The sequence below is a fragment of the Kogia breviceps genome, chromosome 7, assembly GCF_026419965.1.
Source record: "Kogia breviceps isolate mKogBre1 chromosome 7, mKogBre1 haplotype 1, whole genome shotgun sequence".
NCBI classification, from domain to species: domain Eukaryota; kingdom Metazoa; phylum Chordata; class Mammalia; order Artiodactyla; family Physeteridae; genus Kogia; species Kogia breviceps.
The window spans coordinates 12,225,060-12,251,481 of record NC_081316.1 but is presented as its reverse complement, the minus strand read 5'-3'; the positions used below and the strand labels follow the sequence as shown (position 1 = coordinate 12,251,481).

Below are 26,422 nucleotides of genomic sequence, written 5' to 3'. Positions count from 1 at the left end.
AGAGTACTGCTCGGCAAACCTGGGCTCTAGTCCTCAACTCTCCTTTTTATTAGGTGCATAAGTGCTTGGGCAAAATACTTATCTTTCCTGTTCCTTAGGTTGTTTTTCTGTACAATGAGATAATATATTTTCTGTGTATCTCCCATGTTCACACTAAGTTAAGTTAGTGTGAACTAAGTTCACACTCTGAGCACTGAAATCGGGTTATACAAGTTTAAAATATGCTGTAATCAGGTCCCAACAACTAATATATTAGAATTCTAACTTGAAAGCCATGTCCATGATTCCATGATACCGGGTACCATGGAGAACTTTTTTTTTTTTTTTTTAAAAAAAACAACTCAATAGTCTGTAAAGGCACTGTGTCTGTGTCTGACACATAGTAGAAGTGAATAAATGAACAAAATGTTTTCTATTCAAACTCCCTCGTTTATACTGAGTCCCAGCTTAAGAGTACAAATGATTTGCTTTGATGGCTAACTAAAGACAACATTATGGTAAGGGAATGTAATTAGCATTTGTTGAGGCTTTAGGTGCTTGGTCTTTTACATATTGTATAATTTATTGAACAAATTATCTGTTAAGCATCAATACCTGTCAGGTACTGGTCTACATATTGGGGATAGAAGGAGTGAAGAAAAAAATATATATTTCTGCACCTCATGGAGCTTACCTTGTGGGAAGGTTCAGGGTGAAGGGAAGTGATGAGTGTTAGTGTTAGGAGGTCAGGGAGATGAACAGGATCCAGCGTAGGAGGTAAAGAGTGGCCAGAAAGGTACCTGAAGAGCCCTGGAATCTAAGAAAGTTATGCTAAAATTATGCTAACAGCCTCCTGGATGGTCCATTAAGATGAGGACTGAGCACTGCTCGTTAGATTTGACACTATGGAGGTCACTGCTGTCACTGACAAGAATAGTTTTAGGGGCAAGGTAGAGGCCAAGCCCTAACTTGGAATGGATTCAAGAGAGAATGAGAGGAGATGATTTGGGAAGAGTCAATATGGAAAGTTATTTTTGAGTTTTGTTTTTAAGGAAAGGAAAAAAATGGAGTCATAGGTACAGGGGGAAGTAGTCAAGAGGTTTTTGCTTTGTTTTAAAACAGGAGAAGTAATAACATGCTTTGTATACTTGTGGGAGTGATCCAGAAGAGAGGGAAAAACTGAAGTCATCAGCTGAAGCGAGGATACAGTGGGAAGTCTTCTGACTGCGTCCCCTGGAATCTTCCTTTTATTGGGTACAGCCACCTTTACATCTTTAACCTCTTCACAAGAAACGTTCTGCACCTCCTTGGCCTGAAAAACCTTGCTTTGTGTTGAGGGCAATAGTTTTCTAAGCACTTGCTCACTCTCTGGAACCGCGAGTCCTCGGGTAGGGTGAGTGATGGATACATTTTCTGTGACTTCTGCTGAAGCTTCAGGGCCCATACTGCCCAAACCAGCGGCCACTGGCCACATGTGGCACTTAAGCCTTTGAAATGTCGTTCCTCTGAACTGACATGTATTTTAAGTGTAAAATGGTGTGCATTTAAGTGTAAAATGCACACCAGAGTTTCAAGACTTGATATGATAAGAAGAATGTAAAATATCTAAATATTTTTGAAATATTTGGTGAAGGAAATATATTATTAAAATTAATTTCAGCTGTTTGTTTACTTTCTTAGGGTGGCTACTAGAAAATTTTAAATTACACACATAGCTCATATTATATTTCTATTGGATAGAGCTATTCTAGATCTTTTCACTCTCCTATAAACCTCTTCCCTCTTTCAGCTCATTTTCTGGATGCCTTTTCTCTACATTTACATAAAATCTTAACAACAAGGCCAAAAAGGCACTATGTGAGCTGGTTCTGCCTATCTTTTCAGCTTCATCCTTAATCATCTTCCTTTTTTTTTCCCCCCGGTACACGGGCCTCTCACTGCTGTGGCCTCTCCCGTTGCGGAGCACAGGCTCCGGACGCGCAGGCTCAGCGGCCATGGCTCACGGGCCCAGCCGCTCTGCAGCATGTGGGATCTTCCCGAACCGGGGCACGAACCCGCGTCCCCTGCATCGGCAGGCGGACTCTCAACCACTGCGCCCCCAGGGAAGCTCAATCCTTTTAATATACTGTTGAATTCAGTTTGCTAATATCGTGTTGAGGATTTTTGCACCTACTTTAAATCAGGGATATTGGCCGGTAATTTATTTTCTTGTAGTGTACTAGTCTGGCTTCAGTATTGGGACAATGCTGGCCTTGTAGAATGAGTTTGGAAATGTTTCTTTCCTTTCAATTTTTGGGAAGAGTTTGAGAAGGACTGATATTCTTTAAATGTTGGGTAGGATTCACCAATGAAGCCATCTAGTACTGAGACTTCGTTTGTTGGGAGATTTTTGATTAGTGATTCAACATCCTTGCCTGTTATTGGTCTGTTCATATTTTCTATCACTTCATGATTCACTCTTAGTAAGTTGTAGGTTTCTGAGAATTTATCCATTTCTTCTAAGTTATCTAATTTGTTGGCATGTAATTGCTCACAGTATTCTCTTATGATCTTTCATATTTGTTTGGTATTAGTTGTAATGTCTCCTCTTTTATAATTTTATTAATATGAGTCAACTATTTTTTTCTTAGTCTAGGCTAAATGTTTGTCAATTTTTTTTTTTTTTTTTTTTTTTTTTTTTTTTTTTTTTTTTTGGTGGTACGCGGGCCTCTCACCGTTGTGGCCTCTCCCGTTGCGGAGCACAGGCTCCGGACGCACAGGCTCAGCGGCCACGGCTCACGGGCCCAGCCGTTCCGCGGCATGTGGGATCCTCCCGGACCGGGGCACGAACCCGTGTCCACTGCATCGGACTCCCAACCACTGCGCCACCAGGGAAGCCCAATTTTTAAAATCTTATTTATTTTATTTTCCCAAAATCCAACTCTTAATTTTGTTCATCTCTTCTATTGTCTTTCCAGTCTATATTTCATTTATTTCTGCTCTAAGCTTTATTATATTCTTCTTTTTACTAACTTTGGGTTTAGTCTGTTCCTTTTCTAGTTCCTTGAGTTGTAAGATTAGATTGTTTACTTGAGATCTTTGTTTCTTAATGTAGGCATTCATTAAGAATGCCTCTTAGAACTTCCCTCTTAGAACTGCTTTCACTGCATTCGTTTTGACATGTTGTATTTATATTCCCATTTGTCTCAAAATATTTTTCGATTTCCCTTTTGATTTCTTCTTTGACACTTTGGTTGTTCAGAGCTTTTTATTTTTCACATTTGTATAAACTTTCCAGCTTTCCTCATGTTACGTATTTGTAGTTTCATACCATTCTGATTGGAAAAGATAACGGGTATGGTTTCGGTCTTCTTAAGTTTGTGAAGACTAGTTTTGTGACCTAATAATATATGATCTATCCTGGAAAATGTTCTATGTGCCCTTGAGATGAATGTGTATTCTGCTGATGTTGGATATAACCTTCTGTATATATGTTAGGCTGAGTTGTTCTAAAGTATAGTTCAAGTCCATTATTTCCTTATTGACTTTTCATCTGGATAATCTATCCATTATTGCTATTAATTTCATTGCTGTCCATTTTTGCCTTAAGATCTGTTAATAATGTTTAATGTATTTAGGATCTTCAAAGTCACATTTCAAAGGAGCATGCATATGGGGATGTGAAGAATTTGTGATCATTTGTTACCATTTGTGATGAATGTACCATTTATCAATTCTCTGTACCCTACCCTCTCCTTTCTTTTGGCCTATATGCAAGCTTAAGTTTCCCCTAACCTTCTTGTCTCTACTTTTTCACATCCTGCTAAATCTTTTTAACTTCCTGCAATTTGACCCAAGATGTAAGTTCTGAGACTTTATTATTGGCCATTTCCATTACTGACTTATTTGACTAACTTGAATATCCCTACCTTGGAACTCCATTCTCCTTTGGCTTTCATGATACTATAATTCCCTAACTTTCTTTTCTTCCCCCTATGACCACTTCCCAGATTCTGTTGCACCTTCTTTCTTGTCATGATCTTAAAACTAGTTCTTTTCAGAATTCTTCCCTCAGTACTCTTTAACTATTCACTCAATACTGTCATCCTGGTTGGTTTCATCCATTCTCATATTTTAAAAAATAATTGGGCTGAATTAAATATACCAGAGGCTATACATAACAAGCATACAGTTAGATGAAGTAAGCAAAGTGAAAATCCATGTAACCCACACCCAGTTTAAGAAAACATTACTGTCTCTTGAGAAGCCCCCTCTCCAGCCCAGTGATATCACAACCCATATGTTTTCTGTTTGGAACTTTAAATTCGTAATAATTATAGATTCACAAAGCTTACATTGTACAGAGAGGCCCCATGTAGTCTTTACCCAGCATCCCCAATGGTTACATCTTATGTAGTTATAGTACAATATTCAAACTAGGTATTTCATATTGGTACTATGTGTGTGTATCGTTCTACGCCATCTCATCATGTATGTACAGATTTCCTCTGCCATCTGAAAACAGAGTGTTCCTATGAAACCTTCTGTAAGTTGAAATGGTGTAAAGTGAAAAAGTAATTACCTTAGGATACATCTTACTATCAGATGCACAGAATAAATCGAGATAAAGCGCAGATGCTCAGAGACACAGTTCAAAGCTATGGTGGCTTGACGCTGAGATGCTGAGTGTAGTTCCTGGGGAAGGAGCTTGGCGGTGCCACTCTTGCTGCTTGGAGTGTTTTCTGCCTAAGGGCTCGCTGCAAACTAAACACTGGGTGCTATTTTTGCTTTCTTTTCCTCATAAAAGTGAAAACCCTCTTCAGATTTCTTTCACTTAGTGAAAACAGGTACTAATGTCGGTCTTTTGTAAAAGTGAACTAATGTAAAGTGAATTTTTATTTAAAAGCAGGGGCTACCTGTAGATTCACGTAACCTCTGATGCAATCAAGATACAGAGCTATTCCACTACCACAAAGATGTCCCTCATGCTACTCCTTTGTATTCACACCCACCTCTAGCATCCTTAAACCCTGGCAACCAGTAATCTGTTTTCCATTTCTCCATGTTTTTCTTTCGAGAATATTAACACAGTTGACCCTTGAACAACATGGGCGATTTGTGTCAGGACCCACCAGGGACACCAAAATCCATGGATGCTCAAGTCCCACAGTCAACTCTCTGTATCCGAGGCTCTGTATCCATGAATTCAACCAACCACAGATCATGTAGTACTGTAGTATTTATTGAATAAAATCTTTGTATAAGTGGACCCATGCAGTTCAAACCTGTGTTGTTCAAGGGTCAACAGTGTAAGTGGAATTATACAGTATGTGACCTTTTTGAGATTGGCTTTCACTCAGAATAATGCTCTTGAGGTCCATTCAAGTTATTATATTTGTTAATGATACTTTGCTAAGAATTTTTTGGCATTCTTATTCATGAGGGATATGGTCTGTAGTTTTCTTTGTACTGCATTTTTATTGTTTTGCCATCAGGATGACGGGAAGTGTTTTTGCCTCTTCAGGAAGAGGCAGGAAGAGATTATGTAGAATTGGCATTAATTTTTCTTAAAATATTCCATAGAAACTACATAGGCTTGGAACATTTTTTGAAGGCAGTTTTAAATTATAAATTAGATTTGAAAAATAGCTATAGGAATACTCAAATGACCTATTTCATTTTAGTGAGTTGTGGTAGCTTGCACTTTTCACGGAATTGGTCTATTTCAAGTAAGTTGTCAAATTTATGCATATAGAGTCGTTTGTAGTGTTCCCTTACCATCCTTTTGATGTCTGCAACCTCTATAGTGATATCTCATTTCATACCTTATGTTTGTAATGTGTTTCTTCTCTTTGTGAGTCTTCCTAAAGTTTTGTCAATTTCATCAATCTTTTCAAGAATCAGGTTTCTTTGGGGGGGGTTTCATTTTTCTGAATTCCTTTTATTTTTCTGCTTCCTTCTGCTTGCTTTGGGTTCATTTTACTTTTATTGTTTGTTTCTTGAGCTCAGAGGTTAGATTGATTTAAGACAATTCCTATTTTATAATGTAAACATTAAATGCTATAAATTTCACTGTTCTAGCTGTATTACAATAAATTTGATAGGTTGCATTTGCATTATCATGTAGTTCAAAATATTTTTTTAAAATTCCCCTTGAGACGTCCTCTTTAACCTAGGGATTATTTAGAATTATGTTAATTTCCATCCTTTCTTCTGAAAAGTCACCACAATCTTGACTTCCAATAGGTATTTTGTTGGCTTTGATCTTTAAACAAATTGAATCCTAAAGTAGTTAATACTTTGTGCTTGATATTTTTGCTCAACATTTAATTTATTTAATGAAATTATTCTACCATTGATGAGCATTTGGATGTGGAATTATAGATTATTTTTTTCCAGCTGGGGTTTGGAATACTGATTCTGTGACTATTCTATGGATATTCTTGTCTTCTGTTGAACATATGTACTAATATATACTAATTTTTACGCTTCAAACCTAGGAATGAGGTTTCCATATTGCATGTTCTCAAACTGGTATCCAAAGTGGTTTAAGCAATTTATATATTTCTACCAGCAAGGGGTATGTAAGTTACAGGATCTCCACATGATTCCAAAGAGTTGGTATTATCACTGTGGAATTTTTTGCCATTCAAGTTGGTGAGTAGTGTTGTGTTTTACTCAGATCTTCTATAGTCTTACTGATTTTTACCTGCTTGTTCCATCAATTATTGAGAAAAGTTGCTAAAAATTTTCCAGTATAATCATGGATGATCTATTACTTATTTTAGTTCTTTCAACTTTGGCTTTATGGATTTTAATATTATTCACATACAGAATAATACAGAATTATATCTTCTTAATAGATTGACACTTCTGATGAAATTTCCTTTTCATCTCAAGAATTTTTCCTGCTTTAATATTTTCTCTAATACTACTTTGTTTACCTCTGTTCTGTTTCTTTTCTTGCCTTTCTTGACTTCTTTTGGATTTCTCACGTATTTTTATTTCATTTTAATGGACTATTAGGATGTTATACAGTCTTTTATTATTCTTTCAGTGTTTACCTTAGAGGTTACAACATGCAACCTCAATTTATTAAGGGCTGTTGTAAATTATTTCTTTACTGCTTTATAGACAAGGCAAAGACCCTAGAACACTCTAACTACGTTTATCACCTGTCTTGTGCTATTTCAGTCTTTAAAAAATATATTTTAGTATGCCAGGAAATGACTGTTTATGTTGTCACTATTTATATTTACTCAGACATTTATCCTTTAAAAATTTTACTTTTTTCCATCCTTTGCTGCTTCTTCAAGTTCTCATCTGAGATGATTTCTATTTTGTCTGAAGAACACTTACTAAAAATTTAATTCATTGCTGAAGACTTTTGGCTTGTATTGGTTTTGGTTAACAAGTCAGCCACCATTCTTCTTATCGTCGTTCTTTGAAGGCAAAATGTCTTTTTTCCTTGTCTACTTTTAAGACTTTTCTCTTTGTGGCTGGTTTTATGCAGTGTTACTATTATGTACTTAGATGTGGGTTTCTTTATATTTACTTAGCTTAGGATTGTAACCCTTCTTGAATCTATAATTTGTCATTAAAAAAAATAAACTTGGGAAAATTCCAAGATATAATCTCTTTAAACATCACTTATTTTCTCTTATCTCTACTCTCCTTCTGAACTTCCAAATACATGGTATTGGATCTTTTCACCAGTATCATGTCTCTTACCCTGTCCACTCCCCCCACATTGCATTTTCCAACTTTTTATAAATGCTGCAGTCTGATTTTTCCTTTTGCTCTTTCTTCCAGTTTACCAATCTCTTGTCAGTTATGTCTAATTGCTGTTACATTCATACATTTAGATCTTAATTTCAGTTGTGCTATTTCTCATTTCCATTTGATTCATTTTTAGAATTTTCATTTCTCTGCTGAAATCTTGTCATTTAAAATTTTATAATACTGTTATTGGATCTATTTTGGGCCTGCATTTTTTTCTTGGATTTCTGTTCATTCTTGTTTTACTTTGATTGAATTCCAGACCTTGTGTATGAAAAAACTGTGTATAACTTGATGCTCTGGATAATGCTATCTTCCTCTTGAAATGATTTGTATTTGCTTTGGTGGAATGTTAGATTTGGGGAAGCTCACTTTAATACAATCTGTAACTGAGCTGAGCATCAGTCTATGAGAGGGATGGCTCATTTTTGCTCATCTTTACTGTTAGGATATAGCTCTAATAAGGATTGTAACAGGAAGTCCTGGGTGTCTATGAGCTTCTTGTCCTCTGGTGGGCACGAGCTCCAATTACTGTCTTCTTCACAATTCTTTAAGAATACTGGAAGCTCTTATCCTCTTAACGTCTCATCTGCTGTTTGTGATTCAGAAAATGCATTTGGGGGAAAAGCTATGCGAAAAGTCTGGATCATCTCTTGGTCTCAACTCTGGAATCTTGGTTCCTTAAATCCCAGCTCCCTTAAATCCTAGATTTCCAATACCTTCTCACAGCAGATGTGTTAAAATTTTGGCTTGCTTCTGTTGTGTTCTTTGTAGGAGGCTTGGGCTGCAAGAACTTGGTTTTTAACTGCTGGAAATGGAAACCCTATTTCCATATTTTAAATAGCCATCAAAATCAATCTCTTTCTATTTAGCTAACCTTTCTCCAACCTCCAGTTATGTACTTTCAACTGCCTAACAGACGTCTCTACTTTAATATCTCATAGCTACCTCAAACTCAACTTATTCTGAATGGAATTTATCACTTTATTCAAACTTGTTGTGTCTTTTACATTTTGTATCACTGCAGGTGTCACCCAATCGAGAAATGGGGGGGGGTCATTTTAGATTCATTTTTTCCCCTTCATACCTTATGTTTAATCAGTCAACAAAACTAAAACTTACCCTTTATTCACTGCTTGTCTGAGTCACTGCAGTAGTCATCCATTACTCTCACACACACTCTAGTTGTTCTTATCAAATTTATCCTTTCTAATGCATTTCCCTCTATTTAATACTTTTACAAGCTTAAATCCAAGCTTATAATTTCCCTCCTTAAAAGCTCTTCAAGGGGGGGACTTCCCTGGTGGTGCCGTGTTTAAGAGTCTGCCTGCCAATGCAGGAGACACGGGTTCTAGCCGTGGTCTGGGAAGATCCCACATGCCACGGAGCAACTAAGCTCGTGTGCCACAACTACTGAGCCTGTGCTCTAGAGCCCACGAGCCACAACTACTGAAGCCCACGTGCCTAGAGCCCGTGTTCACAACGAGAAGCCTCTGCAGTTAGAAGCCTGCGCACCACGAAGAAGAGTAGCCCCCGCTCGCTGCAACTAGAGAAAGCCTGCGCACAGCAACGAAGACCCAACACAGCCAAAATAAATAAATAAATATTTTTTTTTAAAAAAAAGCTCTTCAGTGGTTTCCCCATCTGCGAGGTATAGTTCAATACTTTAGTTAGTCATCGTCTTTGATGATTTGACTCCATCATCTGGTCTCTTCCTACTTCTCCAACTTTCACTCTTAACCTATTCCTCCCTGTTATTATGTTTTAATAATATATATTTATTTTAGCTACTGGAATATACTATGATCTTTTTCACATTTCTGTTTTTGCATGAGCTAATCTTTCTATTCCAAATGTCCGCCCACCTTGCAATCTGCTTGGTAAACTATGATTAATCCCCTGCTCAGGGGCCACATTCTTCATAAAACTTTATTCCTTCTTATTTCCCAATAGAAGGCTCATTATCTTTTCCGTGCTACTTTTTTCATACTTTTGTTAATACATGTATCACACTGCAGCACTGATTTGTTACCTGTTTGTTTCCTCCCTTAAAATAAAAACTCTTCATGATGAAGCACCTGATTAATTTTTGATATGCCGAAGTTTAATATATTCATTGGCACACTGTGGACACTCAATTAATGTATGTAAGCTAAGCTTAACATTCTTAGAACCACAAAAACTTAATTTGTATTATTAGATATAACAATTGATGAAACCTCTTGAGAGACAAGGCAGAAAACGAACAAATAAAAAACAGCAGCACATTTAAGAGAGCTACACATACTCACTGGCATGATTTATATTGCTGAGCAAGGCTTTCGGAAGTTCTTTTCCATATATGAAGAAAGGATGAATCTGAATTCACAACAGATCCTTGGGAAATTTTCCTTCGTATGGAAAAGCAGCCTGTTCGCTTTGAAAAGCAATTGAACAGGTGATCCAAGCAATGAGAAGAAATAAGAAGGGGGAATGAAAGGGAAGAAAGAACAGCAGAGACTTTCAGGGCAGAAAGGAACTTTAATGAGGAGAGGAGGAGTCAACGAAGGGACTGAATTGGGTGACTTCTGATCCATACTTTGCTCAGGTAGCTAGCTCAGGTAGAAGAACTCCGACTGAAATGTACTCTTTACGTGTAGAGGCATAAATTATTTAAAATTCTCCTGAGAATTATACAATATCATGCTCCAAGTCTGTGTAGCTTGTACTCTAGACACAGTCGCAAATCTTTTTTTATGGTCTCTTACAAAAGCTCCATTAGGAAGAGCTGACAGCTATTCAGAGTACCTGGAAAATAAATTCTTCCTTGTAATAATATCATACTTCATTAGGGAAAAGCTTTCCAACTGGAGCCTACAAAAATGTGTGTGAAGAATTTTCTGAAATACTGAAAAGAGAAATTCAACTTGTTTTGTATCTTCTTTTGCACAAAATCTGTGGACTTTGTAGCAGCTTCGTTACACAGATGTATCACCAGGGCCCACATCAGGTGAGAGCACCAGGAAAATTCTCACATTTCTAAGGTTTTTAAAAAGCACTCTCAGCTTCCTCTGTAACAGTTGTATGATCATCTTCATTTTTGTGACACTGAAAAAAAAATTAACTTCTTATAAATCACATTATGATTCCTAAAATCATACATGTAGTAAGTACTTAGGTTTTAAAAAATATAAGCAATACTGATGTTTATGGAATAAAATGTGAAAGTGCCATTTGTCCCCTTTCTGTTCCATCTCTACCTCACACCACTCTCTTACTTGCTATTGAACCACTTGTAACTTTTGGTATACTCCGAGACCATAAGGTCTGCTGCAACACGAACAGATGCCGGCACCCCGAAAGTCACCTTGTCATGACATTCGCAATTATTACCCACGCCTTCCCTTGAAAGTAATGCCGTTTTGACTTTTAGGTAATCAATCCTGTCTTTTCTTTCTAATTTTACCAACAGCTTCCATCCCTCCCTGAACATTATAGTTTAGCTTTAGTTTTGCCTGATTTCAAACTTCCTGTGAATGGAATAAAAGAGTATGCATTCTTTTGAATTTGCCTTTCAATATTCAACATTATACATATGAGATTGATCTATGCTGTTAAGTATAGTTATTGCTCATTTTAATTTCTATGTAGAATTTTTTTCTCAATATATTCGCCTCTCACTGAATGCATTTCCACTTTGGTACCATTATGAATAATACTGATATATATGTTTATTTTTTTCCCTGGAAGTATATCTTGCTACATGTGTACACACATTTCTGCTGGGTATTATAATAAGGACTGAAATTACCGATAGGGTATGCACAGCTTAACCTTCAGTAAATAATGCCCCAAAGATTTTCAGAGTTGTTGCAGTAATTTATATGCCACTTAGGGGTGTGTGAGAAATTTCTCTTATCCAGTCATTACCATCGCTTAGAACTGTACTTTGAAATTTAGTCATTCTGTTAGGTACTTAACATCTCATTGTAGTTTTATTTTAATGTCATTTTTGAAATGGCTGGATTTATGTCTGATGTTTTGCTATTTTCTGTATGTCTCATGTCTTTTATGTTCCTCCTTGTTTTTTTTTTTTTAATTAAATACTTTCTGTGTATTATCTTAACTTCTCTGTTAACTTTATTTTACTATAATTTGGGGAATTTTCTTAGTCACTGGTCAGGGATTACAATATGCATTTTAACTTATCACAATCTGCTTCAGATGAATGCTAATTTAATTCCAGTAAGATATAAAAACTTTGTTCACATGTAGCTGTATTCCTTCCCCTTCCTTTGTGCCTTTGTAATCTTTGTGTATGTCTTTATTTTACCTTCATTTTTGAGGGCCAGTTTTAAAGGATATAGAATTCATGCTTGACTGTTTTTTTCCTCCAGCACTTTAACCTGCCATCGTACTACCTTTAGGCCTCCACTGTTTCTGATGAGTCAGCTATTATTGTGGTGACACTGCACATGAAGTCATTTTTCTCCTGCTGCTTTCAAGATTTTCTTTTATCCGTTTGGCTCTGAGGCATCTAGGAGTGAGTCGTTTTGTGTTTATTCTAACTGGAGCTCACTGAGCTTCTTACATGGATAGAATGTAATTTTTCTTCAAATTTGGGAAATTTTTGGCCATTATTTCTTCAAGTTTTTTTCTTGTCCCCCCACCTTCTGGCATTCTCATTATGCATATGTTGGTGCACTAGATGGTGTCCCCCAAATCTCAGAGGCTCTGCTCATTTTTGTTTTCTGTTCTTCAGAGTGGACGTTCTATATTGGTCTATCATGTTTGCTGATTTTGCCTTCTGACAGCTCAGATTTGCTCTTGAGCTCCTCTAGTGGGTTTTTCATTTCAGTAACTGTATTTTTAAATTCCAGAATTTCCATTTGATGCTTTTAAATAATTTCGCTCTCTTTTATTGATATTCTTATTTATTAAAAGACTAACAGCTTCGTTGAGGCATAAATGATATACAAAGAAATGCATATATTTCATGTGTACTATTTGCTATATACAAACATAGTGATACCATTGCCACAATCAAGGTAATAGACATTGATACTCTTATTTGATGAGTCATTGCATCACCCATTAATTCTTGTTTTTGTTTGTTTTGCGGTACGTGGGCCGCTCCCTGTTGTGGCCTCTCCCGTTGCGGAGCACAGGCTCCGGACGCGCAGGCTCTGCGGCCATGGTTCAGGGCCCAGCCTCTCCACGGCATGTGGGATCTTCCCGGACCGGGGCACGAACCCGCGTCCCCCGCATCGGCAGGCAGACTCTCAACCACTGCGCCACCAGGGAAGCCCCTATTAATTCTTTAAACACGTTTTCCTTTAATTCTCTGAAGTCTTTCTTTGTGAAGTCCAACATTTGTTCTCCTGTGCCCTCAAAAAAACTGTATCTATTGACGACTTTTTTTTTCAAGTGTATGGGACACTATTGCCTGTTCTTTGCAGGCCAAATGTTGTTGTTGTTGAAAAATGAATATTTTAGATAACTTATTTTAGTGACTTTGGATTCTGATTGCCTCAGCTTCCCTCTGGAGTGGCTGTTACTGCTTTCCTTTGTGACTTGCCTGAACTAATTCTAGTAGAGTCTGTGTCCCCTGCAGTATGTGGCCTCTGATATATCTGCTTACTTTTTTCTAGTTTTTAATTATTGTTTTTATTTTTAACCCTGGTCTCCTAGGGTTCTCCCCTGGGTCAGAATAAGTGGTCAGCCAATGACTGCTTAGAGGCCATGCTTAAACACCTTGTTATGGGCTGAACTATGTTTCCCCTCAAGTTCATGTTAAAGTCCTACCCAGTGCCTCAGAATGTGACTGTATTTGGAGATAGGGTCTTTAAAAGCAGTAGTGATGTCATAATGAGGTCATCAGGGTGGGCCACAATCCAATATGATTGATGTCCTTATAAGAAGAGGGGATCAGGACACAGACACATACAGAGGGAAGACCATGTGATGACACAGAGAGAAGAAAGTCATCCAAGGGCCAAGGAAACAGGCCTCTGAAAAAACCAACACTTGCCAACACCTTGATCTTAGAATTATTCCAGCTTCCAGAATTGTGAGAAAATAAGTTTCTGTTGTTTAAACCATCCAGTCTGTGGTAGTTTGCTATGGCAGCCCCAGCAAAGTAATATACATCTTAAGCTAGTAAGACTACCACACTTAGTCAATGAATCAGTATAGCTTAAGGAAGGTATTCAAAGTTTAGGCCATTTGTAAATCTGTCACAGCTTTTATTTTGTGTTTGCAAGGCCTCTTATTCAGCCAGGAGTGAGAGAGCTTACTAGGGCCCTCTCCAGTTTCCTTAGTGTATGCAGTCTCACCCAAATTTGTAATATTCCAGGCCACAAGGGATAAATAGGATACCATCAAGGCCCACTTTGGCTATCTTTTTCTCAGAATCTCCCTGTTAAGTTTCTGGCTGGTTGCCAATTTCTTGCCTCAACAAGTATTGTAATCTTAGTTAGGCTAGGTGTTATATTGGCTTTTCCAGATTGTTTGCAATGGAGATCACTACTGTTTTAATACCCCTGGTCATAAAACTTTCTTTGCTCTGCTCCAAATAAAATAAGCCCTCTCCAGCAGTGAGGTTGCTGGTCCTCACAGTCTGACTCACCCAGGTAAACTTCTGCAAAAAAGGAACCTGGGGCCGAGGGGGCAAGTTGGAAGGAATTAAAGCCCCTCCGAGCTCAAATGTCACAGACATCCACTGTTCTTACCCAAGGTTCAGTAACTTTTCTTAAACAAACACTTCTCAATTTGTCATATGCTTTGGTAAATTTCCAGAATCTTTAAAAGGTCGTTTATTGACAATTTTGTCCAGTTTTATAATTTCTTTTTAGGGAAATCTGCCATATCCTTACCCAGTCATTCTGGAAGCCCCACCATTCCCTTTTCTTAGAAAATCCTTTTTCATGTAGTCTCATAGTTACTTATGCACTTCAGTTAGTCTCTGCTCAGAGGGTCTTCCCTTACCATCCTATGTAAAATAATCTTTGTCTTACCTCCTTACTGTGTTTTGTTTTACCCTATAACACTTTTCCACTTCCTGAAATTGTTATATATTTGTTTGTTTATTGTCTTTCTCTCCCATTGAAGTGCAGGCTGCTTGATGGTTGGGATGTTGTTTTGTTAATCATTGCAACCTGAGTGCCTATTACACTGCCTAGTAAATAATAGGCCCTCCATAAGTATTTGTGAAAGAATGAATGAGTGTTAGATATCTAGTTTTTTTTTAAGGCTGAGAGGAAACGTCTCATCAACTTTTGTGGGTTTGTGAATTAATACAGCATTTTGGGATGTTATTAAACTTGCAATTACACTTCTAGGAAGCAACCACCTACAGAAATACTAGTCTTGTATGCAAAGATATATGTAGTGGGATGTTCACTGCATCATTGTTTATAACTTAAACTAGAAAAAAGTTAAATATGCAGCAGCAATAAAGGAACGTTCAAATAAATACTAAGGAAAACTATGATGCTATTAAAAGGCATTGTTTACATATGCTTACAATGGAAAGATGTTTATGATAGCTGAGAAAAAAAGCATGTACCAAAATAAGATGATCACACAATTAGTAGGAAAGAAAAGTGTGTGTATGTGTGTGCATGCCTTTTTGTATAGATTTTGATATGTGAGCATGATGGGGACTATATTAAGAGGAGAGTAACATTTTACAATTTTTTAAATTTTAATATTCAGTTTCACATATTACTTTTGCAATTTTATAAACAAAAAAGAAAAAATTTAAAAAGTGAAGTAAATATTATCACAAATTCTATTTTTATTAGTTCCAAACATATTGTATCAGAACACTTCATCTCCTCCTAGAGTGTGCTTACTAGAAATCTACATCTCTAGATTTGCCAGAGGGTTACATCAAAACTTACCAAACCAACAGAGCCGAAGATCATGTATGTGAAAGCAGTACACAATTCCAGGGGGTAGAAGCCCAGTAAAACACGTGAAATTTCTCTCCCAAGTTTCTGAAACCAGAAAATAGGAAGACATCTTGCATTATCATCGTTTGTAAAAATTAGAACAATTTTTTAAATTGAAGTATAATTTACAATGTTGTGTTAGTTTCAGGTATACAGCACAGTGCTTCAGTTATATATGCATATATGTGTATATATGTATATGTGTATGTATATATATATATATATTTTTTTTTTCAGATTCTTTTCCCTTATATGTTATTACATAATACTGAGTACAGTTACCCATGCTACACAGTAGGTCCTTGTTGGTTATCTACTTTATATTTAGTAGTGTGTATACATCAATCCCAAACTCCTAATTTATCCTTCACCCCCTCCTTTTCCCCTTTGGTACCATAAGTTTGTTTTCCATGTCTGTGAGTTTATTTGTTTTGTAAATAAGTTCATTTGCATCTATTGAGATGATCATATAGTTTTTACTCTTTAATTTGTTAATATAATGTATCACACTGATTGATTTGTGGATATTGAAAAATCCTTGTATCCCTGGGATAAATCCCACTTGATCATGGTGTATGATCCTTTTAATGTATTGTTGGATTCAGTTTGCTAGTATTTTGTTCAGGAGTTTTGCGTCTATGTTCATCAGTAATATTGGCCTGTAATTTTCTTTTTCTGTGTGGTATCTTTATCTGGTTTTGGTAACAGGGTGATCATGGCCTCAAAGAGTGAGTTTGGAAGTGTTCCTTCCTTGGCAATTTTTTGGAATAGTTCCAGAGGATTAGGTGTTAACTTTTCTCCAAATGTTTTGTAGAATTCACCTGTGAAGCCATACGGTCTTGGACTTTTGTTTATTGTAAGTTTTAAAATCACAGATTAATTTCAGTACTTGTAATTGGTCTGTTCATATTTTCTATTTCTTCTTGGTTCAGTCTTGAGAGATTGTACCTTTCTAAGAATTTTCCCATTTCTTCTTGGTTGTCCATTTTATTGGCATTTAGCTGCCTGTAGTAGTCTCTTATGGGCCTTTGTATGTCTGTGGTGTCATTGTAACTTCTTCAATTTTCTTTCTAATTTTATTGATTTGGGCCCTCTCCTCTTTTTTCTTGTGTCTGGCTAAAGGTTTATCAATGTTGTTTATCTTTTCAAAGAACCAGCTTTTCATTGCATTGATCTTTTCTATTGTTTTCTTAGTCTCTATTTCATTTATTCCTGCTCTAATGTTTATGATTTCTTTCCTTCTACTAACTTTGGGTTTTGTTTGTTCTTCTTTCTCTAGTTGCTTTAGGCATAAGATTAGTTGTTTGAGATTTTTCTTGTTTCCTGAGGTAAGCCTGTTTCACTATAAACTTTCCTCTTAGAACTGCTTTTGCTGCATCCTATAGGTTTTTTGGATCGTCATGTTTTTGTTTTCATTTGTCTCTAGGATTTTTTTTGATCTCCTCTCATTTCTTCAGTGATTTATTGGTTTAGTAGAATATTGTTTAGCCTCCACGTTTGTGTTTTTTTGCAGTTTTTTTTCTTGTAGTTTATGTCTAATCTCATAGCCTTGTGGTTAGAGAAGATGGTTGACACAATTTCAATTTTCTTAAGTTTACCAAGGCTTGCTTTGTGGCCCAGCATGTGATCTCTCCTGGAGAATGCTCCATGTGCACTTGAAAAGAATGTGTATTCTCCTGCTTTTGGATGGAATGCTCTATAAGTATCAGTTAAGTCTGTCTGGACTAATGTGTCATTTAATGTTCATGTGTCTGGCCTGTTTCCTTATTGGTTTTCTGTCTGGATGATCTGTCCATTGATGTAAGTGGGGTGTTAAAGTCCCCCACTATTATTGTGCTACTGTCAATTTTTCCTTTTATGTCTGTTAACATTTGCCTTATATATACTGAGGTGGATTGATTGGATTGATCCCTAGATCATTATGTAGTGTCCTTCTTTGTTCCTTGTAACTGTCTTTAGTATAAGTCTATTTTGTCTGATATAAGTATTGCTCCTCCAGCTTTCTTTTGAGTTCCATTTGCTTGGAATCCCTTTTTCCATACCCTCACTTTCAGTCTGAATGTGTCCCTAGGTCTGAAGTGGGTCTCTTGTAGACAACATATATACAAGTCTTGTTTTTGTATCCATTCAGCCAGTCTATGTCTTTTGGTTGGACCATTTAAGCTGCTTACATTTAAGTTAATTATTGATATGTTTGTTCTTATTGCCATTTGGTTGTTTTGGATTTGTTTTTGTAGGTCTTTTTTGTTTTGTTTCCTCTTTTGTTCCCTTCTTTAGCATTATGTTTGGGTTCCTTTTTCTTTTTTGAGTGTATATGTATTATACATTTTTGGTATAGCAGTCTATGTATATATCCACATGATTGTTTTAAATTGCTCACCTCTTAATTTCCAGTGCCTTTAAAATATCCTCTATTTGTACTTTCTTTCTCTCACAATTACTAGTTTTGATATCATATTTGTGTGAGGATGATTTCCTACTTTTACTGTATGTTTGCCTTTACCAGTGAGCTTTCCCATTTTGTAATTTTCTTGTTTCTAGTTGTGGCCTTTTCTTTTCTGCCTAGACAAATTCCTTTAGCATTTGTTGTAAAATGCGTTTGGTGGTGCTGAATTCTTTTAGCTTCTGCTTGTGTGTAAAGCTTTTGATTTAGCCATCAAATCTGAACAAGAGACTTGCTGGGTAGGGTATTCCTGGTTGTAGGTTTTTCCCTTTCATCACTTGATGAAAGGGAGCTGTCTTCCAGCTCACTGAACCGTTCTTTTGGCTCATTTATTCTGCTTTTGATTCCTTCTAGTATGTTTTCCATTTCAGTTATTATATTCTTCAACTGTTTGGTTGTTCTTTATATTTTCTTTGTCAAAAACTTCTTGTAACTTTTCCCTCTGTACATCCATTCTTTCCCTGAGTTCTTGGATCATATTTACAGTCATTATTCTGAACTACTTCTTGTGTGATTGCTTATCTCCACTTCACTTAGTTGTTCTTCTGGGGTTTTATCTTGTTTTTTCCTCTGGAACACACTCCTTTGCCATCTCATTTTGTTTAAATTTCTATTTGTATTTTTATGTAAATGGTAGGTTGGTTACCTTTATTGACCTTGGAGAAGTGGCCCTCTGTAGGGGATGTCCTATGTATCCCAACAGTACACTCCCCTCTCATCATCCAAGGGCCAGGGGCCAGCTGGTCCCAGCGAAGTTTGTGATCTGTGTTGTGGAGTCATTTCTGCAGGCTGCAGAATCATAGTTTTCTTGCTTCTGGTGTCTGCCACCTAGTGGGTTAAGCTGGTTTAGAGGCTTGTACAGGCTTCCTAGCAGGAGGGGCCAGTGCCTGCCCACTGGTGGGTGGAGCTGCGTCTTGGCCCTCCGGTTGCCAGGACTGTGTCAAAGGGCATGTCTAGAGGTGGCTGTAGGCTCAGGGTGTCTTTAGGAAGCATGTCTGCAGATGGGTGGGGCTGTCCCCCCCCCCCCCCCCCCCCCCCCGCGCCTAGTTAGTTGTTTGGCCTGAGGCATGCCAACACTGGAGCCTACAGGCTGTTCAGTGGGGCCAGGCCTTGGTGCTAATGACCAAAGCAAGATGTTGCCTTGAGGAGTGTTCATACAGATGAATACTCCCTGATATGTCTGCCACCTGCTTTTATGACCCCAGAGTGAGCCACAGACACTCCGTGTTTACCGAAGAGACCCTCTAAGACCAGCAGGTAGGTCTGGCCCAGGCTCCTATGAAGTCACTGCTTTTGCCCTGGGTCCTGGTGCATGCAAGGCCTTGTGTGTGCCCTCCAAGAGTGGAGTCTCTGTTTTCCTTAGTCCTCTGGAGCTCCTGCAATCAAGCCCCACTGGCCCTGCAAGCCAAATGCTCTGGGGGCTCCTCCTCCTGATACCAGACCCCGAGGCTGGGGAGCCTGATGTGGGGCTCAGAGCTCTCACTGCTGTGTGAGAACTGCTGTGATATATTTATTCTCCAGTTTGGGGGCCACCCACCTGGGTGGTATGGGATTTGACTATATCACGAGTGTGCCCCTCCTGCTGTCTCGTTGTGGTTTCTTCTTTATGTCTTTTGATGTAGAATATCTTTTCTGGTAGGTTCCAGTCTTTTTTGTCGATGGGTGTTCAGCAGTTAATTGTGGTTTTGGTGTGCTTGTGAGAGGAGGTGAGCTCAAGTTTTCTATTCTGCCATCTTGTCTCCTCCAAGTTTAAGATTTTAAGATACCTAAAAGATCTTGGAAACTGTCTTTAAGATGTGTAGGGATGGTAGAGGTCTGTAGTGAGGTCCAGTCTTGAGCCAAGTCACAGCACCAAGAAAAGTGCCCAGTCCTAATGCGGTTCTCTCAGCTAAGAACCCAGGCAAACCTGAAGAAGCAGAGAGGAAGCACATGGAGATCGGCCCTCCGCCCAGACTGTGGAAAAGCCCAGAGGGCACACTGACCTCACTTGCATTATTATCTTTAGTAAGTGCACATATGGTCATGGAAGGAGCTCCTAATGTGAGAGTCAAGGAAAAGAAGGGAAACAGAAGAATAAATGAGCCTCTTTCACCATATGATTTCCCTAGGCATTCCTAGGGAATGCTTCACTTTCCTAGCTTTCATTCCCCCAATTCATTATCAGCTTTAACTCTTGCTCTTCATCACTCAGCAGTCTTGTCTCAATTCTTGCAACTCTTCATTCTCATTCTCTTCACTAGAGTCTCTGGCACAGCTCACTGTCCAAACTCTTCAGTCAACAAGATTTGGCTATTCTGTCTCCAATGATAAGAGGGCTACCAAGAGATTTCATCAAGCAATTCTCATCATTAAAACAGCTATTATTAATTACAAACTTACTTAAAGTTACATGTGTAAAAATCTCACACAGAAATTGCTATAGTATCAGATGGAAGAATGAATAAATTCAAAAAGAGAAACATTTCACTTGGAAGTATGAGGTGATTGTGATTTCTGGGATAAATAAAGCAGATCTCTTTTGTTGCTATTGGAAAGGTACTTTCAACTACATATGAGGATGATGATTTGGTACTAAGCCTGAAAATAAATGTAGTTCCTGTGCTGGCTGTGGAAAGACAAGAATGATATTCTGACCTAGAAAGAATAACATCATAATTCTCTCTCCTTCAATTTCTTCATCTTCCCCCATTTTTCTGTTGGGTTTGTTTAATATCTTTTGTATGCAAGAAATTATTAGGTGGTAGAGATTAGATGGTAAGAATGAAATGACAAAAATTCCTGATTTCTCAGTTTATATTCAATAGAAAATATAGAAAGATAATATAAGGTAACATATGATAAGGTTAAAGATATCAAGATGGCTAAGAACTTGATCAACAATTATACGGGACAGGAGACTCACCTTAAGCCATTCATATCTAGGAAGGCTTTGTAAAGAGGTAGGACCTTTGAAATAAAGACTAAGAAAAATGAAGGAGGAAAGTAATATTCTAAGCAGCTTTAGTTTACTTGTTTCTTTGTAACCTAATTTTGTTTCAGAAAGAATTTAATAACAAATTAAGAGTGTGACAAAATAATTAAGAAATGGAGACATTAAAAAAATAATAAAGCTAAATTATATATCACATGACCTACAGTTTGATAATGTGAGCAAAATACTGAATGCAAGAATGAACATAACATGTTTTGAGAAAATGATAAAGCAAGTTTAATTCAGGTAAAGTGTTCATCCATGATGATATTAACAGGAAGATAAAGAAAAGACTGTAGGGAGTTTGAAATGGCAAAGTAAAGAATTCTCATTTAATTTTACTGACAGAAACATAATCATAGCATTTTAGCTGGGAAGTACTTGTGACCTCTTAGTTGGCAAGACTGTAAAAAGTAATTTTGCCCACACTCCATAATTTATGTGTGTTAGTGTTATTCTCAGACAAACTCTTCCCCTGAAAGTGGCAAGTTGTGTGCCAGAGAAGTTCAAATAGGAAGAGAACAGACAGAGTGATCGAGTTCTCAACACATAACTTAAGCCTCTGAATCCAGCTTAAGTCAGTAAGTGTCCTTTTTTGGGAAGTCAATTTGGGCTATATTTCTTGTCACAACCCAAAGATCCTTAATTAATAAAAATTTAAGTAAATGATAAACAGTACTTGGTAATTGGGAAGACAGTGAAAAGATAAGGGTGAGGATTACATCAAGGTTTTGAGCCTAGGACACTGAAATAAGGGAGTCTTGCAGTACAGTACTTTTGAGGAGGTAAACATTTTCCATTGTATATAAATTGAGTTTGAGATGATGATGACAGAAGCATAGTCAAGTAGAAAAGTCATTAGAACATTAGAACAACAGGCTTGGAGTTTGGGAGAGACAGAGCAGTTAACTTTTAGATATGTGATAGCATCTTCTCCATTACACATAAAGAAACTAAAGAACGGGGAAGTTAAGAAACTTGTCCAAGGGGTCACACAGTGAATATGAAAGGTAGTATCTGAACAAAGGCAGTCTAGCTCTGGATTTATTGTACGAGAAATATTTTTCAGAGGCATGAACTTTTGGGGATAGCTGAACCTACCTGAGAACACTGATAACTTGATGAGTCTGTGGATTTAGCCAGGCCACTTGTTTATGTTAGAAAGCTGGCATATGAAAAATCTTGTAAAATATTGGTCGCCTTAGAAAATGCAGGTATATAATTCTATAAGGCCTCTAGGAAAAGACAGTATACAAATTCATTTTGTGTAACTAATCACAGCAAACGAAGCTGAAACTTGTGTTTGGGAGACTGTGAAATTGATCATTAGTACTGAGTTCACGTCAGACAAATACAATGTACAATGGTTTGTAATACTGTTTGCAAAGGTAAGTCTTGGCAACTGTGCCATATTATCTTAAAATAAGATTATAAGCTTATGAGTAAGAGTGGTAAGCTAAAATAACTTGAAACAATTCTATACTTACTACTTCCACCCCTCCCTATCTCTGCCCCTGAAATAAGAATTGAAGGTACCTAGACTGGATTTCCAGGGCAAATGAGAATTTTTCTTACAATTTACAAGGAAAATCTGATGCATGCTTATTTAAATCAATACATCACATTCATGCCAGACAATCTATTTGGAGGGATTACTGCATCTTCTCTCATCATCTTGTTGTCTTCTAGGCTTTTGTTCTCCATGTTTGCATCCCTTCATCTCATGGTCCCCTTTATAATATACTGCAGGTATGGAGAGAGGGTATATAATGGAGGAGAAGGAAGTTTATCCCTCATCTAGAATGAGCCTTCTACTCAGAATTATTTTGAATTAAAATTTCCAAATTGTTATTTGTTTCATTCTGTTGTTCAGTAACAAAGAGGAGCTCCACTCCAATCCGTTCTCAATTTAAATGGAAGATTTTTATAATTATTGCTGAAGTCTTCTGCAGCACTAATATTCTGTTATTTGGAATTTAAAGTCAACACAATGAAATAAATCTACTGTAATATCAGTAAAGATATTCACATTTACTGGAGAACGATACTATCTTAAAAAGAAATATAGTTATTTTTCTGGTACAAAGTATGTGATTGGATGTTTAATTAAATGGAAGCAAGGTAGATTCATACACATTTGGCATTTGAGGACTTAAAGCAAAATTCATGTGAGACACAAAAATAGGCTATATATGAAAATATCTACGTTAAAACAGAAATGAGTAGCTGTACACAATTCCAACTACTATATGCATCAATAGCAGAATTCTTTTGTTGATTTTGGGGAATGAGGGTTTTTTTTGTGTTTTTTTTTGTGGTACGCGGGCCTGTCACTGTTGTGGCCTCTCCCGTTGCGGAGCACAGGCTCCGGATGCGCAGGCTCAGCGGCCATGGCTCACGGGCCCAGCCGCTCCGCGGCATGTGGGATCCTCCCGGACCGGGGCACGAACCCGTGTCCCCTGAATCGGCAGGCGGACTCTCAACCACTGCGCCACCAGGGAAGCCCTGGGGAATGGTTTTAACGTCTAGGATTATACTTTTCTTTCATTAAGAGAATCATCCTAATGTGTGTATATATATATATATATATGTGTATACATACACATGTATGTATATATATATCCTACTATATATATAACTTATCACTGAAGTCTTCAAATTTTTTACTTTATTTTAATTGGGCATGTCAAGATTTCAAACATCCTATTACTATTTACAAAAAATGTTAGAGTTATTTTTGAATTAAAACTTTCAATTAAGAGCTTACTACTAAATCAAAGAATTTCATGGGAGCCAAAAAAAAGCCTTATTTTACCTCCTCAGGCTTCAAAATCTCTGAAAAGAATAATTTTGAAATTAAGATGTTACTATAGAATTGGTCACTTACCGCTTGTCCGTAATTCCTATATGACACAGACTCAAAAGAAGACAACTCCATTACTGTTAGAACCACTGCAGTAAGTGCAACAATTATGCATAAGATGTTCGTGATCATAGTACATGTAAGCTGAAAAGAAGATATAGGGTTATTAAACTCAGAATAAACAACTTGGTTAAACAGATTGTATTGCTAAAAAAAAAATCTAATTAAAACTTTGATCTAGTTTCTGAAGCTTTAGAAGTGTTGGTATATTTGCCATAAGAGTAAAACCTTTTTCTGTTTTATAAGAAACCCAGTTAATTTGGAGGAAACATTGAAATATCATCACACCAATAAGCATCAATCTTCCATTTGGGCTCAAAAATATTATATTTTACAATCTTCTGAGTCAGTTCGAAGAAACGCTTATAATATATGATTTGAACAAAAGGAGTTCCACTGTAAAAAGAAAAAAAAGATGAGGGCTTCCCTGGTGGCACAGTGGTTCAGAGTCCGCCTGCTGACGCAGGGGACATGGGTTCGTGCCCCGGTCCGGGAAGATCCCACATGCCGCGGAGCGGCTGGGCGCGTGAGCCACGGCCGCTGAGCCTGCGCGTCCGGAGCCTGTGCTCCGCAACGCGAGAGGCCGCAACAGTGAGAGGCCCGCGTAACACAAACAAAACAAAACAAAAGAAAGATGAAAAATGACTGCTTGTAGAAACAGGCCAAATAGGATTCAATGAATTTTAATCCTGGGTTTTCATTCTCTAGGGAAATCCATCAATATCTGTGGATATTAGTTTTTTATCTGTACAATTATGAGAGCAGACTAATTAATTTCTAAGGTATCTTTTAGCTCTAAGATTCTACGTTTTTTTTCCTTCCCAATATCTTTCCACCTGTACTATAGATGGATCTTTATTCTGAACAGATTTTCTATTTTGCTGCAAGGTACAATTGTGTTCCCAAATTGGAGTTAGGAAAATGAAGTTTCACAGCAGAATTATGTCTATATATAAAGGCATTAGGTCCTATTAAATTTTTTTCTAACAGTAAAATTCACACAATGTTAAAAGAAAGTAGAATACCAAACTAAAAAAACCTCCACACTTAAACTCAGAAACCTTTATATAATATGATTGTAACTAATATAGCATGTTTGTCTACATTAAATTATATGCTCCTAGATTTTCAATTAATTCCTTCATTTATTTTACAGGTAGGGTAGATTCCTTCATTGTTTAATGCCCACTGTCTTTTCACTAAAACCTACTTAGCTTTGTGACAAGCGATTTCTAGCGTACCGTAAACATTTTAACTTACCAGGCGTGGAGATGGATGCCTTGCTACTCTTATTATGGAGACTCCTGAAATGATAAACTGGATATAAAAACATATATTTATAAATACTCATTGACAATGCTCATCAACTTAAAAAATATTTTTAACAACTCGCTCTTCTAAGTCAATTAGTTTTAGAATATTAAGAATAAAAAAATATAAAGTTTCAGTGGAAGAGGTGAGGACAAGTTTATATAATATAGTAATGAAGATAGCAGTATGGGGGCTTCCCTGGTGGCACAGTGGTCGAGAGTCCGCCTGCCGATGCAGGGAACACGGGTTCGTGCCCCGGTCCGGGAAGATCCCACATGCCGCGGAGCGGCTGGGTCCGTGAGCCATGGCCGCTGAGCTGGTGCGTCCGGAGCCTGTGCTCCGCAACGGGAGAGGCCACAACAGTGAGAGGCCCGCGTATCGCAAAAAAAAAAAAAAAAAAGATAGCAGTATGGTCACTAATAACAGAAACATATAGGGGACACTGGGCATAATTCAGACAGTGGGTTGTGGAATATGCCAAAGATGACTTAAGCAGTCCTGAATCCGGGACCAAGTTTGCTTATATCTGCGCACGCTTTCTGAACTCATTCGATTCTTACTTCTAATGCTATACTTCCTATTGAGATGCTGTCACTGATTATAATTACTGTGTATGAATCCAGATGTAAAAAAGTATTCCATGAATCTATTCCAGATTGTGTTTGTATCAAATATATCTCTTAACTGAGACTGTAGCCATTATTAGTGTAACAGCTGCTATTCATGTTTTTGCATTTGTTTTGTTACAAACAGGTTCCATTATTTCATACCAGGCTACTTTGTCTATTTCCCAGAAGTGTAAAGCTATGTCATATTGTTTGAATGTGGGCTGCACAATCCCTGTGAAATATTCCTTTTGTCTTATCTGTTTTAGTGGTTTTGACAAAGATCTAAGTCAAAGGCTAATTTGTAGAAAAATAGCATTCATACTATACACCACATACAGGAAGGCCAAACTTGAAGCTTACTAATTACTCAAGGATAACTTAAGTCTAAACACTCAGCACTTCATTCTGTAGCAAAATTGAGATTTCTAAGAAGGTACACAATGAAGGTAAGAACTAGTTCAGAATACAAAGTGAAAATTCCTTGTGAATTTTAAA

At 37.3% G+C, this 26,422-nt stretch overlaps 2 protein-coding genes across 9 annotated transcripts in view; one reads left to right on the top strand and one right to left on the bottom strand.

Annotated features, from left to right (window-relative positions):
- Positions 1-26,422, top strand: part of TCN1 (transcobalamin 1) — a 317,931-nt gene that overhangs the window by 56,371 nt on the left and 235,138 nt on the right. The gene's annotated exons all lie outside the window — the stretch shown is intronic.
- MS4A13 (membrane spanning 4-domains A13) overlaps positions 1-26,422 on the bottom strand; it is a 29,925-nt gene that overhangs the window by 416 nt on the left and 3,087 nt on the right. The window contains exons 2-4 of the mRNA XM_059069138.2: positions 25,269-25,325; positions 23,973-24,092; positions 15,621-15,716 (exon numbers count right to left, since the gene is read on the bottom strand). Coding sequence (XP_058925121.2) covers positions 15,621-15,716; positions 23,973-24,092; positions 25,269-25,325 — 273 coding nt within the window. The remainder of the gene's footprint in view (positions 1-15,620; positions 15,717-23,972; positions 24,093-25,268; positions 25,326-26,422) is intronic.